Source organism: Hippichthys cyanospilos, chromosome 1 (genome assembly GCF_059441005.1).
Source record: "Hippichthys cyanospilos isolate Australia breed blue-spotted pipefish chromosome 1, RoL_Hcya_1.0, whole genome shotgun sequence".
In the NCBI taxonomy this organism is placed as follows: domain Eukaryota; kingdom Metazoa; phylum Chordata; class Actinopteri; order Syngnathiformes; family Syngnathidae; genus Hippichthys; species Hippichthys cyanospilos.
The window spans coordinates 25,443,872-25,463,683 of NC_142369.1; the positions used below are offsets into that span (position 1 = coordinate 25,443,872).

The 19,812-nt window shown below is 43.0% G+C and overlaps 4 protein-coding genes across 5 annotated transcripts; 2 read left to right on the plus strand and 2 right to left on the minus strand.

The window, feature by feature from the left end:
* Positions 1-145: 145 nt before the first annotated feature.
* On the plus strand, positions 146-1,727 carry gatc (glutamyl-tRNA amidotransferase subunit C). Its single transcript, XM_088415356.1, has 5 exons — positions 146-518; positions 607-657; positions 848-1,017; positions 1,115-1,218; positions 1,339-1,727. The coding sequence occupies exons 1-5, from the start codon at positions 324-326 to the stop codon at positions 1,398-1,400; spliced, it is 582 nt and encodes a 193-aa protein (XP_088271482.1). The 5' UTR covers positions 146-323; the 3' UTR covers positions 1,401-1,727.
* An 825-nt stretch (positions 1,728-2,552) lies between these two features.
* Positions 2,553-4,822, minus strand: pxmp2 (peroxisomal membrane protein 2). Its single transcript, XM_088415387.1, has 5 exons — positions 4,616-4,822; positions 4,214-4,336; positions 3,686-3,848; positions 3,283-3,402; positions 2,553-3,202 (listed from the first exon to the last, which is right to left on the minus strand). The coding sequence occupies exons 1-5, from the start codon at positions 4,723-4,725 to the stop codon at positions 3,134-3,136; spliced, it is 585 nt and encodes a 194-aa protein (XP_088271513.1). The 5' UTR covers positions 4,726-4,822; the 3' UTR covers positions 2,553-3,133.
* Positions 4,823-5,545: 723 nt separating this feature from the next.
* Positions 5,546-15,723, minus strand: unga (uracil DNA glycosylase a). Of its 2 annotated transcripts, XM_088415375.1 has the most exons (8): positions 15,524-15,691; positions 15,343-15,427; positions 15,013-15,213; positions 14,216-14,311; positions 13,101-13,198; positions 12,923-13,011; positions 5,981-6,159; positions 5,546-5,898 (listed from the first exon to the last, which is right to left on the minus strand). In XM_088415375.1, exons 2-8 carry the CDS (start codon positions 15,400-15,402, stop codon positions 5,758-5,760), a joined length of 864 nt encoding a protein of 287 aa, XP_088271501.1. In that variant the 5' UTR covers positions 15,403-15,427; positions 15,524-15,691; the 3' UTR covers positions 5,546-5,757. The 2 variants fall into 2 exon arrangements, with proteins under 2 accessions (XP_088271501.1, XP_088271493.1); XM_088415367.1 differs by lacking the exon at positions 15,343-15,427 and having other exon boundaries at positions 15,524-15,723.
* A 2,009-nt stretch (positions 15,724-17,732) lies between these two features.
* On the plus strand, positions 17,733-19,689 carry alkbh2 (alkB homolog 2, alpha-ketoglutarate dependent dioxygenase). Its single transcript, XM_088434626.1, has 4 exons — positions 17,733-17,926; positions 18,443-18,718; positions 18,796-18,994; positions 19,052-19,689. Exons 2-4 carry the CDS (start codon positions 18,469-18,471, stop codon positions 19,356-19,358), a joined length of 756 nt encoding a protein of 251 aa, XP_088290752.1. The 5' UTR covers positions 17,733-17,926; positions 18,443-18,468; the 3' UTR covers positions 19,359-19,689.
* Positions 19,690-19,812: the final 123 nt, after the last annotated feature.

The window sequence follows — 19,812 nt, forward strand, 5'->3', positions numbered from 1 at the left end:
GATACACAAATACAGCGTGGTTGGTAAAAGGCAAATGGATATTATGGTTGTGACATAGTAGTGTGTTGCCGTGTTTAGCTCGAAGGGGAAGCTAACTATCTTGCTTCGTTATTGTCTTTGTATAACACCGCGCATGCGCTGTGCAGTTCCCTAGCATTTAAAAAAAAAGGTGTTTATAGTGTAAGTCTGCCATTAAAGTCAAGATTCTCCGTTTCGTTAGCCCAGCTTGGAGAAGGAACGTCGTGAGCCGTTCTACGGGGCCCTTGCACTGCTAAATGTGGCACATTTAAAAAACATGTATGTTCCAGTTTGCTTAGCAAACAATGCTTAACACGTCTCGGATTTGCGTTGCTTTCGGGCGAACTTGTCTCGGGCTGTCACAGAAAGTCACTTCCGCTCAGTCTTCATCACAAAGTGGCTACTCGCTGTCACATTTCTACCGTGGAAGGGGACGTTGTCCCTGCTGTCGCGTTGCTAATGGGACGCTTGAGTTCAGTTCCCAAACACGCAACTCGAAGGTAAACTGACGGAATCCACATGAAGCCCCAGAGTGGAACAGGTTTTCGGTAACGACGTGCGCGTTTGCTTTCCCGCTTGTGTTTGAAGGTGCCCGCAGCTGCAACTTGGGAGCCGACACCAGAGGACCAGCTGCCACCGGTATGGCCTCGTTACATTTTAATGCCGTAATATAACAAAACAAAAAGTAAAAGACCATTAATAATAATACAGGGCTCCTCAATGAACGATTAAGTCCAATCTCGTCCGTAAATCGGAACCCCGGTACCAGAGGAGCTCTGTAGGCTTCTTCCACAACCATACAAAAGTGCATACGCTTTTTGTATTCCAGCCGACGCGTGTAGCAGCGGACCTGGTGGACAAACTCGAACGTCTGGCCTTGGTGGACTTCCGCACCAAAGAAGGACTGACCTGTTTGGAGAAGGCCATCAGATTTGCAGATCAGCTTCATGTTGTTGACACCTCTGGAGTCGAGCCGATGGATTCGGTTCTGGAGGACAGGTTTGTGACTCGCGCGGATGAATTGTTTATTAGTGAGCCAGCAGCCCATTTTTTTCAACATATGAAGCATGTTTATATGGCTTCCTTGCACATCCAGGGTTTTATACTTGAGGGATGATACAGTGACTGAAGACAACCATGTTGAAGAACTTCTGCAACTCTCTAAAAAGACAGTGGAGGAATATTATGTGGCACCACCAGGTAAAAGACATTTGCAACCATTTTTTTTTGTAACGATAAAGGCTGTTGGAATAGGTGGTCTTCCAATATTATTAGGATATTGTACACCCCAAAAATGAACTGGCATTTGTTTTACCACAGGAAATATTCCCTTGCCAAAGCGGGAGGAGCGGACTACCATGTTGAAACACTCTGAATTCTGACATCTTGGAACTTGCTTTTCACACAGGAAGAAAATTCAGTATCTTTTGATTTTCTCCTTACTTTGATGTACTGTATAACAAGTTTGTCACAGCTAACATGACAAAGTGCTTGTCGTGCATCTACCGTAACAATTTTAAATTTGATGCAAAAATATATAAGTACTTCGTCAATGCTTAAGAAATGTAAATAGGAGGTGCATTATTTGGCGATGTATCATATTACGTATCCAGTATCTTTTCTGGTAATTGTCAATACAATGGGGGAAAACTCCTTTTTGCTCTATTAGATATTTTTTATCTTCAATAAATATTCAGTGGGCACCATGACTCAAATGTTTCAAGATTCCAGTTTTATTTTCACATGTATAGTATTATTATACCAAACAATGAAATTGTTATTCCGTTCACTCCCTGAGTAGCGCACTACATTCCATGTTCGAGCAATGAATGAAAAGCAATAAAACAACAGAAACAATGGTGCTAAAATATAGTGCATGTAGTGCAAAATATTATGTATGTAGTAAGAAGTAGATTAGTGCGTGAGAGATTTGTTGAGAATCCGGATGGCTCGTGGGTCGAAGCTGTGTCATTCATCAAGGCCGCAAAACGTTAAGCAGAAACTGGACAACTGTATGTATTCTTGCTGCCCATTTAGACTTAGTTAACATTCTCCCAGGTATACAGCCGTTAAGAAATTTCTCAGAAATTTGGAAAATTCAATTGGGTGGGGCAACAGACCGTTACCAACAGTGGCAGACGGTGACGATGACAGACCAAAATGGACAAAATCTACTCCCTGGCTGTCAGTTCCTGCAGTCCAGATCGAGGGTGTGTCGGTCGGCCAAGGAGTCTAAAATGATCCAGTTGTTCTTGAGAAATGAGAGGAGGAAACGACACCAACCAGATAGACGAGAGCGAGGTGAGCCACTTCAAATTAAACGTGGAGAGCGTTAAGGGGGTTCCAATGAGGTTCACTCATCAAGGCCTTGAAATGTTGAGCAGGATACTGAGGGACTATTACGTCCGACCTTTGAGCACCATCGACATGACCTTTCGACTGACAGGAGGCTGATGAATTGCCACCTACGTTTTAGTTAACTGCTTCCCCTTATTTAACATCGATATAAAGGGTTATTTAGCTCTTCAAATGAGTCTACTATTCTCTTACCTTTATTTTGGACAATTGCAATATGATCCATTCTTTCACATTTATAGCAGACCTTTGTCACGTATTTGACGACAAATCACCTGAGGCAAATGAAAAAGAGCACTTGATTTTTTTTTTTTTATAAAGAGTGAATTCGATTTGACCTTTAAACGTTTGGAAGCACGTATCCATGTTCAGTGATTCAGCACTTTTTGCATAACTTGCAGTTCTCCAACAACAAACTGAACAGTAACATTCGCAACTTGATGCATATCATGAATTCCATTATTGAAATGTAGCCTGGAAGCTGTATGTCCCTGAAGGATAGTATATATGATTTAGAGTGTATTCAGCAGTAAACCTATCGTGTCAATGATGATTACACAAAATAGAAACTGCACTTACGCTGATGGAAATCAGTCAAGTATTCAGAATTATATCACAGTGTTAGTCATTGCAAAGTTGTTAATTATTGTCAACATGAGTTAAGTGCTGAACAGCTGGCAGTAGAATCTCAGTTTTCTGGCACACACAATTGTACCGGCTTCCTCCAGATTGATTTCCTCTTTTGAAACCCTGGGACGTGTCACTTTCTCACCGTTGCGAGGTAAGCGTACCAAAATAAGGCAATCATGTTGGCAAAGAGCACTCGGAACTGAAAGTGAAAACAAACCAAAGATTAGAGCACATATCTGTTAACGTGTGTGACTGGAGGCAGTAAAAGGCATACAGTACCTCAACAGGCACAAAGTTGATGTTTATGAACTGGAAAGGTGTCCAAACTTTCCAATTCATTTTTAAAGCAGTCCAGTAACTTCCTCTAATCTTCTTTATAAAGTCACCTGACCCTTTTGCCTGAGAACAGATTCGAAAGACTAGTCATACCTTCGGAATGAATTAAATTGAGGGTAGGTAAGCCGTTATTATACAAATTTGTTATATCCGACATTTTCCTTAAAGTCCTCCGATGGGCCTCGGTGGACACATTTTGAAATGTACCTGATTACACGATCTATATATAAAACATAAGGGCAACTGGAATAATAAACCTTTTGTCTTCTATTTATTGAAACTTAAGTGTAAAAATACTATTCCTCATTTGTTTACAGAAGGGGCTAACGTCACCATCAGGGCCCACCTCCAGGATGTTCATCACCAAGTAGAAAATCATCAGGAAGCCGGGAGCAAAAACGAGGCGATCCAACAGCAGACGTTTGACGACACAATATTGATCTGTAGTTGGCATCCACATCTCCATCAGTTGGTAAAAGTAATGACTGACTGGTCCAGTAACAAACAAACTGGAACAACATAGCAAAGAGTGACTACTTCTAGTGGATAATTGACATTTGAAATTGTTCCAGTAACAGTGCGTTTATCCGTTTTCTGCACCACTTGTCCATTAAAAAAAATCTAACCCAAACGCTAAGAATATTTGCAGTGACACGCCCAGTTAGAGGGTATGCACACCTTTGACATCACAATATTTCAGTCTTCTATAGTTGCTTTCCCTTACAAGAAAGATCTTTCAATCGCTTTTTATTTGTTGTGCAAGTTTACTGCAGACATTTTGTCCTTGTTGTGCAAGGTAACTGCTTATATTGGTCTCATGTCTTATATCACATAAAAAGTGGCATTTGTAAGTTGAGAAGTAAATAAGACTCACCCATAAATGGCAAACCGTGCAGCTCCAGCTGCGTCAATCTCTTTGACTGGAGCATCGCGTTGGTGCTTTTTTCTTGCTTCCAAAATCTGAGAAAGTAGATTTCCCAAGGCTGAAAGGATGCCGCTGAAAATATCAAGGAAAAGCAACACCTAAGAACGCGCAGGGAAATTCTTAAGGTGATGTCAACATTTCGAGGTGAGAATTAAATTTATGGGAGAATCTTCTCATGCAGAATGCCGAAGAGAAACTGCCGCGATACCCTGCGATGGCTACAAGCAATAGCTTGAAATTGATGAGCCAATCAAATATAGATACCCATGGGTCTGTCAAGTGAGGATACTGATAACCGGCTGCAGAGAACCTGCAAAGCAAACATGTCAAAGTCCACGACGTCCTACGCACCTTGTTACAGATTTAGTCAGAATGGGATATTTCTTCAGAAGAAACAAATACTGATGGAGTAAGCGATACTGGATCGATGCATCTCGAAGCGGCACACTTTGCACGGGCATTGTCACGTCTTCTGCCACGTGAATATTAAATTATTTAAACAATAAACATGGTCTGAAATTCGCTAGGGTGGAACTTCTTCCAAATGCTTCCGGTCGATAGTCGTGACGTAATTATACATCAACCACTACCGGAAGCACTACCCCGTCGTGTGTTGTAGTTTTTTTGTTTTTGTTTTGAGCGTAGAAATTGCAAAAAAGACAAATATTCAAGCACATCTACCGATTTTGAACGACCTGAAAAAAAAACGTTCGGAAACATTTCGATTCGAATGATTCTAACAAAGTAAGGTAATACAAAACGTGGGGAAAAAAACTATTTTTCCTAAATAAAACTGACGAAGAGTCCTTATATTACTTGTCGCGTTTTCTTTATATACTGAAGTAACACAAGTCAAGTAACAAGTAACACATTTTCCCAAGTCAAAAAATTCTTAACACTGATGACATCTTGGGCTTCTACGCCACTTGGTGGCGCCATAGGGCGAAATCAAGCACCATGACGCTTGGAACCAACTGCACAACTGACTGAAAATCTTTGAGTTACGAAACTTTTTTTGCTCATCACTAATTGCTGACCAGCAAACACTAATTGATTACCGGTGATTTAGGACAAAATGAAAGCAAAAATCATCCAAAACTTTAACCTTGATTTGACTTTCATCTGCACCTCACTCGTTTCATGACAATGACAAGTCACTTGAGCTTATGAGTCACTAGATATGTACAAATGATCAACCTGCCAAAGTTTTTTTTTTCTTTCTTCAGAGTACACATAAACGGACCACTTTTCAGTGTCACAGCTGAGCCAGAGATTATCAGATAGGGGTAGTAAAATTTTAATGTATAGCTGTATATGTAAAAAACAATGTACAAACGTTTTGCAGAACAAAAATGACAAACATAAGAAAAGGTGATGATGTAACTTCCCACAAAGCAGAACAGTGTTTCTAGTGTGTAAACAAATGTAGACAAGCTTATTAAGGAGTCTGTGTAGTTAACATGGGATTGAAAAAAGCTAACAAGTGCAACAGTTTAAAGTGCCTTCCAGTCAACAGGGGACTTTCCAGATTTCTTTAGCAGCTCATTGGCCTTTGAGAAATGTTTGCAGCCAAAGAATCCCCGATGGGCCGACAGGGGAGAAGGATGGACCGTCTGCAGGATGTGGTGACGTTTCTACGAATCCAAGGAAAGGTTGTTTTTTTTTTCTTTTCTCCTAGTACTGAAGGATTGAATGAAACAACGTGCACTCACTCACCCTGTCAATTGTGGCTCCCTTCTTCTGAGCGTAAGCCCCCCAAAGAATGAAGACGAGGCCTTCCAGGTTCTTGCTGAGCCACTGAACCACAGCGTCAGTGAACATCTCCCAGCCCTTGTCTTTGTGCGAGTTGGCCTGGTGCGCTCGCACAGTCAACACGGCATTGAGCAACAGCACACCTGTAAGGAAGCAGGTGAAGACTGTTGTGTTTAGCGGTCAACACACTTCAGCCAACTTGTTTGGTCAAAACCAACTGTACAGCCTTTGCCTATAGGCTGGACAGCAGGGCAACTGGGTAAGTTTTGTTTTGACGCGTGCGTCAATCAAATAATTTCAATAGTCTCTTTGTGTTGCGTTGGATATGCCAATCCGTTTATTTCGTCCACATTCCTTTTCGTTCAATATCTTGATAAAACAATAATTCGGGTTACAAACCAAACTTAAAGACCACTCACGTTCGCACGTTCGCACGTTCGCACGGTCGAAAACTGTTTGTGTCTTGCCCTGTCGCACCTGAGTGCAATCACCAACTGGCACGTATTTATGTAACCATGGCAACCATGGTTCCACCCACCATAGATTGGCATGTCTTCAGACAATTTGTTTAACTTTCTTAATATAAACAAATTAGAATATACAAAAAGCTTTTTGGCTCCAACACACCGGCCCCTAATTGAGAACGGCAGGAGACCGTGAACAATTCAAACCAATATTAACATAAATGGAGCCAACAAGTCATGTAAACGAAAACAAAACAAACCTCTTAGAAGCTTAAGTGTCTGCTTCTTGAATCAAGCAAAGCTTAGTTATTGGTCTGTCCAGTGTGCTGGTTTTTGTTTTAACTCGTGCAGAACGCACTAGTCCCTTCTTGTCAGCATAGATCTCTAAGACCCTTCCCAGCAGCCAGGATCCACGTGGGGCTGTTGCATCCGCGATCAATACAATGTCCCCCTGCTGGCCAATGGTGTTGTCATCAGACAGCTTCTTTCCAGTATCAAGCACAGACTTAATTGCCGGCTCATGGGCTCCCAATTCAGCCTCAAGCCTCTTGCGTTTCTTCCTCAGATTCTGCACTCCAGTCAAATCACGCCCATAGTCTTCTGAACTTACAAGCAACTTCTTCTCTTTGATCCAAGACTCTTCATCATCTAAGTCCCTGAAGAACTGATGTAGACGGTGAGACTCATTCAGCTTCGCGTGGCGGCTGGCTGCCATGCTCTTTATTTTGTTGAAACGACCATTAACAGCACCACGCTTGTCCTTCACTTGAGAGGTATCAAAGGCGTTGCTTGCCATCAGACTGTCAGCCTGTCCATTTAAATCTTCCAGACGATCTTCATGGGCTGAAATATCAGCCTCCAGCAACTGATGTTTTTTCAACAGGTTGTTGACTGAGGCCAGATCTTTCCCATAGTCCTCTGAAGCAAGAAGTGCTTCCACCTCAGAGAGCCAAAAATCAAAGTCTTTGATGCCAGTGTTAAAGTTCTGTTGCTTATTGGCTTCTTTGAGTTTTTGGCTCTTTTCAGCAGATTTGTTGACGAGAAATTGCCACTGTTCACCCAGCGCACCAAGGCGTACCTTAACTGCATCTTCACTGCCAGCACAGGCACCTCTCTGGATGAGTGTGTTACCAGTATCTATGACGCCACGGATTCGATCAGCATTGGCATGGAGCTCCGCCTCAAATGCTTGGTGCTTCTGATGTTTACTCAGAAGCTTGGATAGCTGAATGTTGGTAGGGTCCTTGTAGGACTCATCAGAAGCAGTCTGCAGTTTCTCACTGATCCAAGCTTCTATTTCATCCACATCTCGGCTGCATTGCTGCAGGGTCTGGGATTCACCAAGTTTTGAGCGCTTTTCAATCATCTGGGTCTTCAGCCGACGCCACCTGTCAAGAACTTCATTGCGTCGACTGCAGATCTCAGATTTGGCATAATGGTCCGCTCCTATGAGTTGATTGGCAAAGGATTGGAGAGCAGCAATTTTCTCTTCCTGCACATTAATGGCTTTATCAAAGTCTTCATGTTTTTTGATTAGTGCCTCAACACTATCAAGGGAGTCTCCCTTGTCGTCACTTGCAAGAAAGGCTTCACGAGCTGCCATCCAATTCTCAGCTTGTTCACAGTCTCTGCTAAAGAGCTGGAACCCCAAGCATTGGTCCAGCATCATGCGGCGCTGTACCCAGGCCTTTTCCAGGTCAGCCCGCTCCATTTCTAAAGTTTCCAATCTTTGCTTGATCTCGGGAGTCGCATAATGTCCTTGCACCAAAAGCTGGTGCCCGAATTGCTCAAAAGCCTGGAATGTACCAAGACGAGCATCTATTTCTGTGCGATGTTCCTGATGTCTTTCTAGAAGTGCTTCCGCTCCAGTCACATCTTTGGCTAGCTCCTCAGAGGACACCAGTCCTCGGATACCATTAACCCAGGACACGAGGTCTCTGAAATCAGATAGAAAGCGCTGCAGGTCATGTGAATTTCCCAGCTTGTCTTTGCGCTGATCAGCACGTCTAACAAGGCTGCTCCAGGCAGAGTTGAGCTCAGTACATTTCTCTTGAATGTCATCCACTGCTTCTGGGTGGGACTGTATGAGACGTTGTGCGGTTTCCCCAAGAGAGTTCACATTGTCACCTAGGGGTGCCAGGTCTCTTTCAAAGCCCTCATGCTTGCGCTGCAAAGCCTGAACACTTGCCAAATCATGACCGTAGTTGTCGGTGTTGAGAGCCTGGGTTTTTTTCTCAATCCATTCTTTAGTTTCATCAGCATCTCTGTGGAATTTCTTATCTCTCCCAAACCTCCTCTTCAATCCAAATATGCGTTGCCTAGCAACACACCGATTGTTTGGCAGACAGACTTCCTTTTTTCTGAAAGGGAGTTCCAGGGTGTAATGTCCATCTTGAAGTTTACAAGAATCAGTCATGATTTTCATGAACTTCTTATCATCCTGTGACATTTCCTCTTTGTCCTCCGATGTCGTTTCATTAAAATCATGGTTGTACTGATTGTGCAGCAATTCCTCCAAATGTGTTATGGAGGTCCTGTTGACAGTAACGCACTCAGCCTGCTCACTGTAGCCGGAAAGGGGACCATTAACAACCCACCCCAATAGGGTCTTAATGGCATATGGCCCATTACCACGACTGTTCACAACTTCCCACGGTTCAAGTAGTTTAGAGGCATTGGTACCAATCAATAGCTCAACATCAGCTTGAATGCGTGGAAGAACCACCCCATTTAAATATGGCCACTTAGCCAGCTCCTCTTCTTTAATGATGTTACTGGTTGTAACAGGCATTTTCTTTTGAGTGTAGACCTTGGGCAGGTCAAAGAACTCTTCTCCAGTGAGGCTTGAGATTTTTAAATCGGTCAACATGTAACTGGATACAGATGCCTTTGGGCCCATGGTTAGAAGGCTGATTTTGGCCTTTCTTCCATTCAAATTCAACTTCCTCATGAGGGCTTCTGAACAAAAGGTATCTGTGCTGCCGGGATCGAGGAATGCATAGGTTTTAATTACTTTATGTCCCTTGCTGGACTTCACCTGCACAGGTAGGATTGACAAAACGCCATTACTGTCACCGGCCCCTGTTTGTCCACAAGTTTGCAAGGAGATCTGCGCGTTGCTCACTGAAGGCTTATTTGGCTGACTTGCGTTGCTTGACCTCTGCTTTTGGTCAAAGTAAATATGAAGAATACTGGGATGCTTTTTATTGCACACCTTGCAAATCAAACGGTCAGCACAATATTTGCTTAAATGGCCTTTGCGAAGGCAGCCAAAACAGACTCCATTTTGTTTTATAAAAGCAAGTTTGTCTCTGTGTGACTTCTTCTCCATTGTTGGACACTGATCCAGAGTGTGGTCTTTAGAACAGCATATACAAGAGGCGGTGTTGTGAGCAGTATTACTTGGCTTGGGACTAGGTGGAAATCTTGCTTGCTCTTCTTTAGGCGGAGGGGTTTCGATAGTAGTTGCAAAGCTGTCTCCTTTAAACCTGGGTTTGCCTTGGGACTTCAATTTGTTCATTGGCTTTCCTGTGCCCGGTGTGTTATTCTGAATGTCACCAAAGACTGGATCTGATATTATCTTTACCTGGCGCTCTATAAAGGTGACGATGTCTGTGAACTGGGGTCTGCGGTAGTGTCTTTCCATTATGCCGCATGCAGAGACTCTCCAAATCTCTCTTAGCTTATATGGAAGCTTTGAAATGATGACTTTCATGTTGGCTGGCATGTCAAGTTCTCTCATATACTGTACCGTTTCCATGGCATTACAACACTGACGAAGGAAGAGTGAATATGCTCGAAGGGATTTTGGATCCTCAGATTTCAGCAGCGGCCAGTTGTGAACCTTCTCCATATATGCTGCTGTAATTTTATATTCATCTCCAAAGTTTTGGTCAAGAAGATATTTTGCCATGTCATACCCTCTGTCTGGTGCCATGTGTTGACAGCTCCGTACAAGCTCGTTCGGCTGACCCTTGGTGTACCTCTCCAGATAGTACAGACAATCCCCTTTGTTGCTTGCGTTTCTCTCAACGCAATGTACAAAGGCTCTAACAAAGGTTCTATATTGTAGAGGATCCCCATCAAAACATGGTATCTCCCTGGGTGGCAGTAAATGAGAGGTTTGCTGTTCCATTAGCATGGCTGTGATTTCATTTTGTTTTTGGAGCAAGTTGCACACCGTTGAAGTGTCATTGAATTGAGAAGCATTTTGTTCCACAGGAGGGTTCCTGTGGGTAGTATGGCCAATGTCCCATGCTGCATTCATAGGCATGTGTGATTGTGAAAAGGGTGGTGGTTGTACACGTCGGGGTGGTTGTTTTGTTTGAATATACGTTTGCTGCTGTGGTGGTTGTGAAATGAGTCCTTGCTGCTGTTGTATAGGAGGCGGTTGTTGTTGTACATAGGATTGTGCAGATTGTTGTCGGGGTGGCTGTGGTTGGATAGGTTGTGTGACTGGTTCATGTTTTCTGGCTAGGGTGTGTTGTGCCACCGAAGGTTCTTTTGGTCTTGCACCTTTCCTAAAGTAGGAGTCCATTCCATCAGATGGTGCTTGTGAGAGGGTTTGGTGAGTGGGAGATTGTAGCACTGATATTTTGGCATTGGCAGCAGCCAGTTCTGCCTCCAGCTCCAATGTTTCCTTTTTCTTTCGCAGCATTTCCTCCATCTCCTCAAGCGCATGCTTCTCCTTTAATGCTGCTGCACGAATTACAAGGGCAGCTCTGTCTGCCTCTACCTGCTTGCGAGCTCGCAACGAAGAGGTGCTGGACCTACTCGCTTCACTCCAGGTGTGACCTTTAGTGGATTTTGTGCTTTCAACATTAGAGATGCTGTCGTTGGGATTGATTTCATTTTCCACATCATCATCGCCACTTTGCACAGCTTGGGTCCTTTTTGTCCAATCATTAACCTCCTCAATAAATTGATCATTATTGATCATTTTAGCCTTGAACCAAATGTCATGTTTGTATTGTTCTTCTTGAGGTATTAGTGGTAGAAGAGCACACTGTGCCTCTCTGGCATCTTTGCATAGGTCCAGATATTTCACAAGTGCACTTTGAACCTCCTGTTTGCATCCTCCATTTTCCATTAATTCTCCAATTGTTTTCTGCATGTTGGATGCCCTTTTTAATTTAGAATTTCTCTCCTTTTGCAATGAATCAATTTTCTCCATTAAGGCCCTTGGTGTTAGTTTCACCTTGCGTTTGGAGCCAACCTGTGACCCAACTTGAGATTTAACCTGTGAAATTTCACTGCGAGCACTTTGACCTGTGGTGGTCACATTAGACCGTTTTTCACCCTCTGAAGGTTCATCCATTATTTGCATTGCATCACCATTTGAGCACATAACATGAGCAACACCTTTACCTGAATCCATTTTTGCAATACAAAACCCAACCAGCAGTGTGAAATGTAAAACAGTACCTTGTTATTTCAGTCAAACCCCACAGAAATTCATCACATTACAATCAAGACCTTGTAAAACGTAACGGAGATGAAACCATAAAACCACCAATGCATTGGATTTTACCAGAGCGCTCGTATTGACACCTTTTTTATCCTCAAAGTCCCCTATGTGTGCACACAGTATTTTAAATGGCCATATATTGTTAACCAGCTGGTAGCGCGCTACATACCTTTATGTGCACAGTGTACCTGTCCAAGTTTGGAAAAGTGCCCCAATGCAAAGTTCAAGCACCGGGCCGTTGTCCTGGTCGTGTGATGCGATGCGATGCGAGGTGGCTGGGCAGCGCGGCCGTCCGCTCACCGTGGATGTTCTGGCTGACTGCCTTGCTGGTCCTGACGTTCGCGGTGCCTCCGCTGAGCCAAGCCAATGGCCCGCACGCCGTGTCTCCCCTGGCGTAGTCTTGTGGTCCGTTCAAGTTTCGCAACAACTCAGCGAAACAGCACTAATTTGTCCTTTCATGCAACGATCGGATGCCGTCCAAACCGAGCAGCCGTCACGTTGCGTTTCCTCTCTGTTTCCAATATACTTTAAACTGGTAGTCCGTCTCAAACTAAGACTACAGTTTTCGACATTGTACAGCCTTTGCCTATAGGCTGGACAGCAGGGCAACTGGGTAAGTTTTGTTTTGACGCGTGCGTCAATCAAATAATTTCAATAGTCTCTTTGTGTTGCGTTGGATATGCCAATCCGTTTATTTCGTCCACATTCCTTTTCGTTCAATATCTTGATAAAACAATAATTCGGGTTACAAACCAAACTTAAAGACCACTCACGTTCGCACGTTCGCACGGTCGAAAACTGTTTGCCCCTTGCCCTGTCGCACCTGAGTGCAATCACCAACTGGCACGTATTTATGTAACCATGGCAACCATGGTTCCACCCACCATAGATTGGCATGTCTTCAGACAATTTGTTTAACTTTCTTAATATAAACAAATTAGAATATACAAAAAGCTTTTTGGCTCCAACACCAACCTTGTTTTGCCCAGCCACTTAAATCTCCATGCCTCGGGTGCAGGAAGCCTTCAATGTCATTCACCAACTCCTTGTACATATTCTCTAAACTGAAATGGAATTTAAAGGAGAAAAAAATTACACACAACAACAAAAAGGATAAGGATGCGGTCCAATAAATTTAGCAAATTTAGATGACCTGGGAGGGGGAGGCACTGGTTTTTTGACACTGAAACACAATCCGTGGGCTTGGTTTGGACCGTGATACGGGTCCTGACCGAGGATCACCACTTTAACCTGGGGGTAGGGGGGGGAAAAAAAAAAAAAGTCTGCAAAGAGATGGGATCTGAACTAAACAAACTTAACAGGATTGTCCATCATCACACTTACTTTTCTTTTCCTTTTGTTTTATTGTGATCATTTTGCGGACTTGAATCATATTAGATTGACCACCATCAATGTTACTTTTCTTCTTTTTTATTGTGTACATTTCTCTAAATCTGTGATTCCCATTTAGGGTCAGAAGATACACATGTGCAGTGATAATTGATTAGGAGTGTCTGCGTTTCCAATTCACATTTTATATCTCTGGTAATCTATCTGTAACAGCGATTAATAATGATGGACAAAGTAAACACTTTGATTAGACAGCATAAAGTACAATAATCTCTTTCTATTGATGCATCAAAATAAGTTGTTGCTTCCAGTGAGTACCGGTATAACACATTCGATTTTGTCCTGACTTAAGTCAATTTATAAGGACAGTAAATATCATTACTGCATTGTGTTCTTACTTTGTGGCATTTGTGTTTAGTGGTATGCCATGAGATTTTTCTAATGTAAAATAAGTGTCTTGGGTCATTAATGGTTGTGAAATCATTGAATAAGCTGAGGGTGCCCATTTGAGTGTTGAAATCAGAATTTCAAGGAATGGCAAAAATAACATCTACTTCTGCTTTATTCACCACATGAACTTTGCTGTAAAGCTTGTTTTTTCCATAAGCTACTATACAGAATGACCAAATACTACCAGTAACACACACATCGCTTTTGTTTCTAGCATAAATTTCATTCAAGATTGCAATATTGAAGTGGTGCTGTTTTAAACGGATATTTTTTTTTGACAAACTGCAAAACTTGCTTAAAATTGACTAGCCTTAACAATTCGTGTTTAGAGAACATGACAGTGTTTTGTTGGTTTAATGATTGCAGCATTTCACTTCTTAAACAAATAGGAAAGGGGGTTAGCATTATGATGATCATGATTGTGGGCATGTTGAAAAGGGATTGGACAGGTGCAGCAATAGGACTCACATCTTGAACTTCACACATCTGCGTCCAGGTGAAGACATGGTCAGCAGGTGGGTACACAGTGTGACGTTTCCTCTCCTCATTGACAAACTGCATCAACTTGGGGCATGAAAGGGGTGAATCATTAAATCATTAAACTGCAAGAGTGATGCATTTTTTTCTAAACTCTCGTTCATAATACACATACTAGCTGCTTTTTTTTAATAGTTTCAAAAATGTGCCAACAAGTTTGTTTTGTCTTCCTGGATCCAGAGTGTACATGCACAAAAAGACACAATCATCCATTAAAAAAAAAAAAAAAAAAAAAAGGAATTAGAAACAGTCAACATTGTTTTAAGTATTTGACTTGAAACTAAAATAATTATTGCTAAAAATGTACGTAGTTTTTTCCTTATAAGTGTGAGTTTAGTGCAGTTAAACATAAAATGAGAAGACACAGATTAGTTTGGGGGTTCATTTATAAAATCGATTATGGGGTATTTGACATCGATTCTGAATCACCATTAATGAAAATCTTGATTCTTTTGTGATTTTTTTTTTTGGCACACCTCCACTTTGCATATTGCTCAGAACTCAAATTGAGGTCTGCCTGCCGAGTTCTTAAGCACTACATTGCTGTGCGTTAATTGCATGCAGTGATGTCCGCGTTAAAACAAAACCGTCTCCTGTTCATCTTCCAACCGCCTGTTCCTTAGCACAAGATTTTGTGCGCCCCCAACTTTCTGATGGTGGTCCACATACCCCAGTTTAAGAACCACTGCTCTCACTAGACGAGAGTGACTAAAATTGGACGCTCTCACCTGGTTGAAATAAGGTTTCCCAAATTCTTCAGCCAAGGCCTTTCGCCAGCTCTCCCCAAATCCGGATGGGGTCTGACCGGAAGAGCGCTTCTCCAGCGCCGCCTTCCTTTTACGGGCGATCGTGTCCAGCTGCTCCTGAGAAAGAGAAGCCGACCGGGGGCTGGAGGTCTCCGGCTCAACCGCCGACGACTTGCGCTTCCTCTGCATGGTTGCAATCAATTGTACATAGCACAAATCAGGAGAGAAGGAAACACGGAAGGAAGTTATCTTACAAAACCGGTTACAGCTGAGCGCAAACATGTGGGTTCGCTTATATGAACAATACGGAACGTAGTGGTGCTTTTGAGTGCAGCTAGTTGTCGCTGCTGCTTTCAGGAAACAGCGGATCATTTACACCCGCCGCCGGCGCAATATACTGTACATGAAAAGAAAAAACGACGCAGAGGTCGAAAGTTTCAAGGAAGGACTAGCAAAGCGTGCTCCAAAAAATAACTCGCAAAATAACGCTCACCGAATCTTTAGCATCCCGCTCTGCATCTTGTAAATCAGTGACAGGCGTTTTTTTAGCCACCGGCATGAAAAATGAATTAATCGTTTTTTGCCCAATCATGTCCCCGCTTCGGTAATTGCGCTAACATTTATAATTAAAAAGCAGCGGAGGTCATGTGGAAATGAAGCAGTGGCAGACAAGCTCCTATATACTGAGTCCAAACTCGCGCCAACACGAGTGACGAAATATGATAATGAGCTGGGGCGTTCACGATCCACTGGTTTTCCCCAACTCTTGGACGTTCTCTGCAACGTTCGGTGCTGCTCAGGCTGTTTGGAGAGAGATCGCAAACTTGTTTTCATGGCGGGTCATACTACAGTATTCCCTCAACAGTAATTTTAGGGAAGCGTACCACCAATACTATTGATTTCTTGTTGGAAAATAAACAATGCAGACAAGTGTCACAGTGAATGTTTTTATTCTATGAAACTGCATTTATAATTGCTTTGATCTCTTATGGAGAGTTTGGGAATCTCACTTGCATTTGTAGTCTGTGATGTCAGTCTGTGGTTTGTGTGCAGCCGAGCGAGTTTCTGGTTTGTATGCCAATCGCAAATAAAAATGAAGAATCAGAGGAAATACATTTTCCAATCGTAAATTGGTCCGTTCCACACAGAACAAGTTTCACAACGGTGCACAACAATCGGTTATGGAGTAAGGACGACAAGTTGTTCTACACATTTAAGGTCACCCACCAAACACAAAAGAAAGTTCCACCAAAGACATTGCGATACAACAAGAATTCCCCTTAACTTGGGCTTCCTTGTACCGCTGACGCCACCCCTAACTCTTAATCCTCGAGTGCCTGGTTCTTTATCCTGCATTCTACTTGACTGAAAAGAGTTGTGTTTGCATTTAGAAACTAAGAAAGTGTGCATGCTGTATTCACGTAACACCAGCAAACCACAATTCTTAAATTTACACATCACGACTTTAAGCACTGCATTATATTTAAAAATGTATTTACTATTTGGTTATCAATATTTTAGTCTTGAATTCAGGTCAATTATATTTTTTGACAATCTTTCAACAGTCACATTGATCTCGTTATGTTTCCTATATCTGTTATGGGAGCGAGGACCCAAGAGCACGCATGGACAGGTAAGCGCAATGACGGAACTTTTATTGATCAGAGGACGCTGGCCGGAGTGGGAGCTGACGGGAGTGTGGCGTAGTGGCATCCGGGCGAGGAGAGGCGGACGGGACAGGGGGGCTTGGGCAGGCTGGTTAGAGCGGCAGGCTAGCGGGCAGTCTGATACAGGCAGGGTCGAAGCACCGGAGGTCACGTCAAGTCGGCAGGCAATCGGGTGGTCGGATTCAGGCAGGGTCAAGGAACAAAAGGTCAGATAAACTTGGCAGGCTTTCGGGTGGTCAAGAACAAACGGGGTCAGAGAGCAGGCGGGCAGGAGGAATTGCTGAAAAGCTCAGTGTTGCGCACGGAGACAATCTGGCGGGTTGAGGAGGGAAGTGGCCAGGTTTTATACTGGGCAGGTGAGTGGTAGCAGGTGTTAATTTAATTTCGTCCGCTGCAGATTTCAGGGACCTGAGTTCAAATCCACCTCGTTTCAGCCTTCTTGTGTGGGGTTTGCATGTTCACCCCGAGCCCGTGTGGGTTCTCTCCAGGCACTCCAACAACATGCATTGGCTGGTGTATTGGACATACTAAATTTCCATTATGGGTGATTGGGCGCCTGAATCGCCTGTTCGTCTCAGTGTGCCCTGCAATTGGCTGGCAACCAGTTCAGGGTATCCCCCGCCTACTGCCCGCCGTCAACTGGCATATGCACCAGCAAGCCTGCGACCGTTGTGAGGATAAGCTGCTATAGATATGTGATTTATGAATGGATTTAATTTCTTACTATATATCAGCTTTATGATACTGACTTTTTAAACTCGAAAAATAAAACGTTTCATTGGCGGCCCGTGCCTCTAAGTGTGACTGATACGCCCCTTGTTATGATGCTGTTTAATGCCGCCGGCCACGAAATACCCATCCAGTTATCATCTTGACCGCTTATTCTCACGAGGGTCACGGAGTGAATGAAGGAGCCATAAACAGGCGGTTTACTGACATGAAAATGCAAAACAATGTCTAAATTTCGCACTAGGTGACGCACGGTTTACAAATCAAAATGGTCCCGGTGGGAACCCAGCATTCATAACAACCGTTCCGCCCGCTGGTGCCTGACATTAAATGTCCGGGCAGTTGCTCCCGACCACACATTTTCGTCGTTTCCTACAGCAACACGTAACGAACACATGAAACCTTGCTTTTCACTTGATCGACTCGGTCAAAAATCTCTTCTACTCAACTCCGGGGAAAAAAGACGAAGCTAAAAGACGAAGCTAAAAGACGTGGATAAGGTCGGTACGGGGGCGGTGCAGTATGGAGGACTTAAGAATTTCTTGTCCTCATTAGCTTTTCTCGCGTTGGATACCTGCTCGGGCGGGGCCGGTGTGAGAGCGCAGAATAAGCAAGAAATGCGTAGATATGTATGTACCGATGAAGGAAAATAATACTGGCGAAAAATCAGCATTCTAAAGTGGTTTAAAGCTGCAAAAAGATTGCTTTGAATGATTGGGCCCCTTTAATGGACATAACGTGGTTAAAAGCTCCAAAATGTTTACTTAAAATGATTGGGCCCCTTTAATGTACAAGCTGTGACACGAAACTTCAAGATGCTCAGTTTATCTGCATTGTGGTATAGTTGTTTTATGTTTTCTGTCATTTTTCTTTTTTCTTTTAAATTAGCTTTAAAATACTACTATTAAACTGTCCAGTTCTTGTAAGACATTTTTTACCCCATGTACTTAAAATGAGCAAAAACGTTGAAACCATAACAAACCAGCCAACCCATATACAATCGTTTGCGCCTACAGATGTCGTAGATCTTCAAACAAGTGCAATGAAGAGGTTTGTGCGCAAACAGCCTTGCACGCATGACACAGAAATAAATGCACCGAAGAAGCTTAAACTAGAGGAAGTTGAGGAAAAGGAACAGACGGTGGATGCGGAGGAAGAGGACTTTTCAGATCCTATTCCGTGGCAAAAAATAGAGTCCGAAGGTCTTGACTGTGACTATGCTCTGCTCTTCACCAAGCACGAAGCTGACCACCTTTTGAAAAAATTGGAGAAGGAAGTGCTCTATTCAACAGGTAAAAGCCTTCTCATTATTGTAAAGGTTTGATAGGAGGTAGACAGGTAGTGCAGTGTCACTGCTTTTATATTCCAGGTGAAGAAGCAAAGGTGCAAGTGTTTGGAAAGGTGTACAACATACCAAGGAAACAGGCAACCTATGGAGATGCGGGATTAATTTACACTTATTCTGGAGTGGCACGTTTAGCCTGCCCATGGACTCCTACGCTGGAATACATTCGAGATACTGTCACCAAAATAACAGGACATACATTCAATTTTGTCCTGATTAACAGGTAGGAAATCTAACAGTTCCACAATGGCTTTGATCCTCAACTGACTTTCTTCTCCAGGTACAAAGATGGCCAAGATCACATGGGTGAGCATCGGGATGACGAGCGAGAGCTGGACCCTCTGACTCCAATAGCTTCGGTGTCACTCGGCGCCGCTCGAGATTTCATCTTCCGCCATAGGGATGCTCGAGGTAAACAGAGCAGTCGGCACGTGGAGCCCGTCAAGCTGGTGCTGGCTCATGGAAGCCTGCTTCTCATGAACTCGCCCACCAACACTTTTTGGTATCACAGCCTTCCCGTTCGAAAGAAAGTACTATTACCTCGCATTAACCTCACATTTAGATGCATCCTGTCTCCTAGGAAATAATGAACACCATCACATCCTTGACTTCTGTTTTCTGTTTTCCTATATGTTTGTGATTGCGTCAAAAATCTGTTAGACAAAATATTAAATGTCAAATCCAAATTAGTTTTAGGAGTTATTTTAATGTTTATTTTGGTAGCTATGGGAAACAGAGCAATGTCTGATTATAATTAGGGAATTTACGGTCAGGTTTACTCTTTTGCAGTGTCACTTTATTTCAGTAACCATTGTGGGTCTCAACAAATTTGTTCACGTCCACACGGAATTTTGTTACCCAACTTGCACTGCTGTGTATGTATTATGTAATGACAATAAAGGAAGTCTAAAATGTGAATGTAAATGTACATATATGTGGCCTACTATACTTACAGTACGGTATACACAATCAGAATCGTAACCCGGAGCCTTCTTGTTTTCTGTAAAAAGCCTATATGTCTGGAAATAATTAGACATAGCA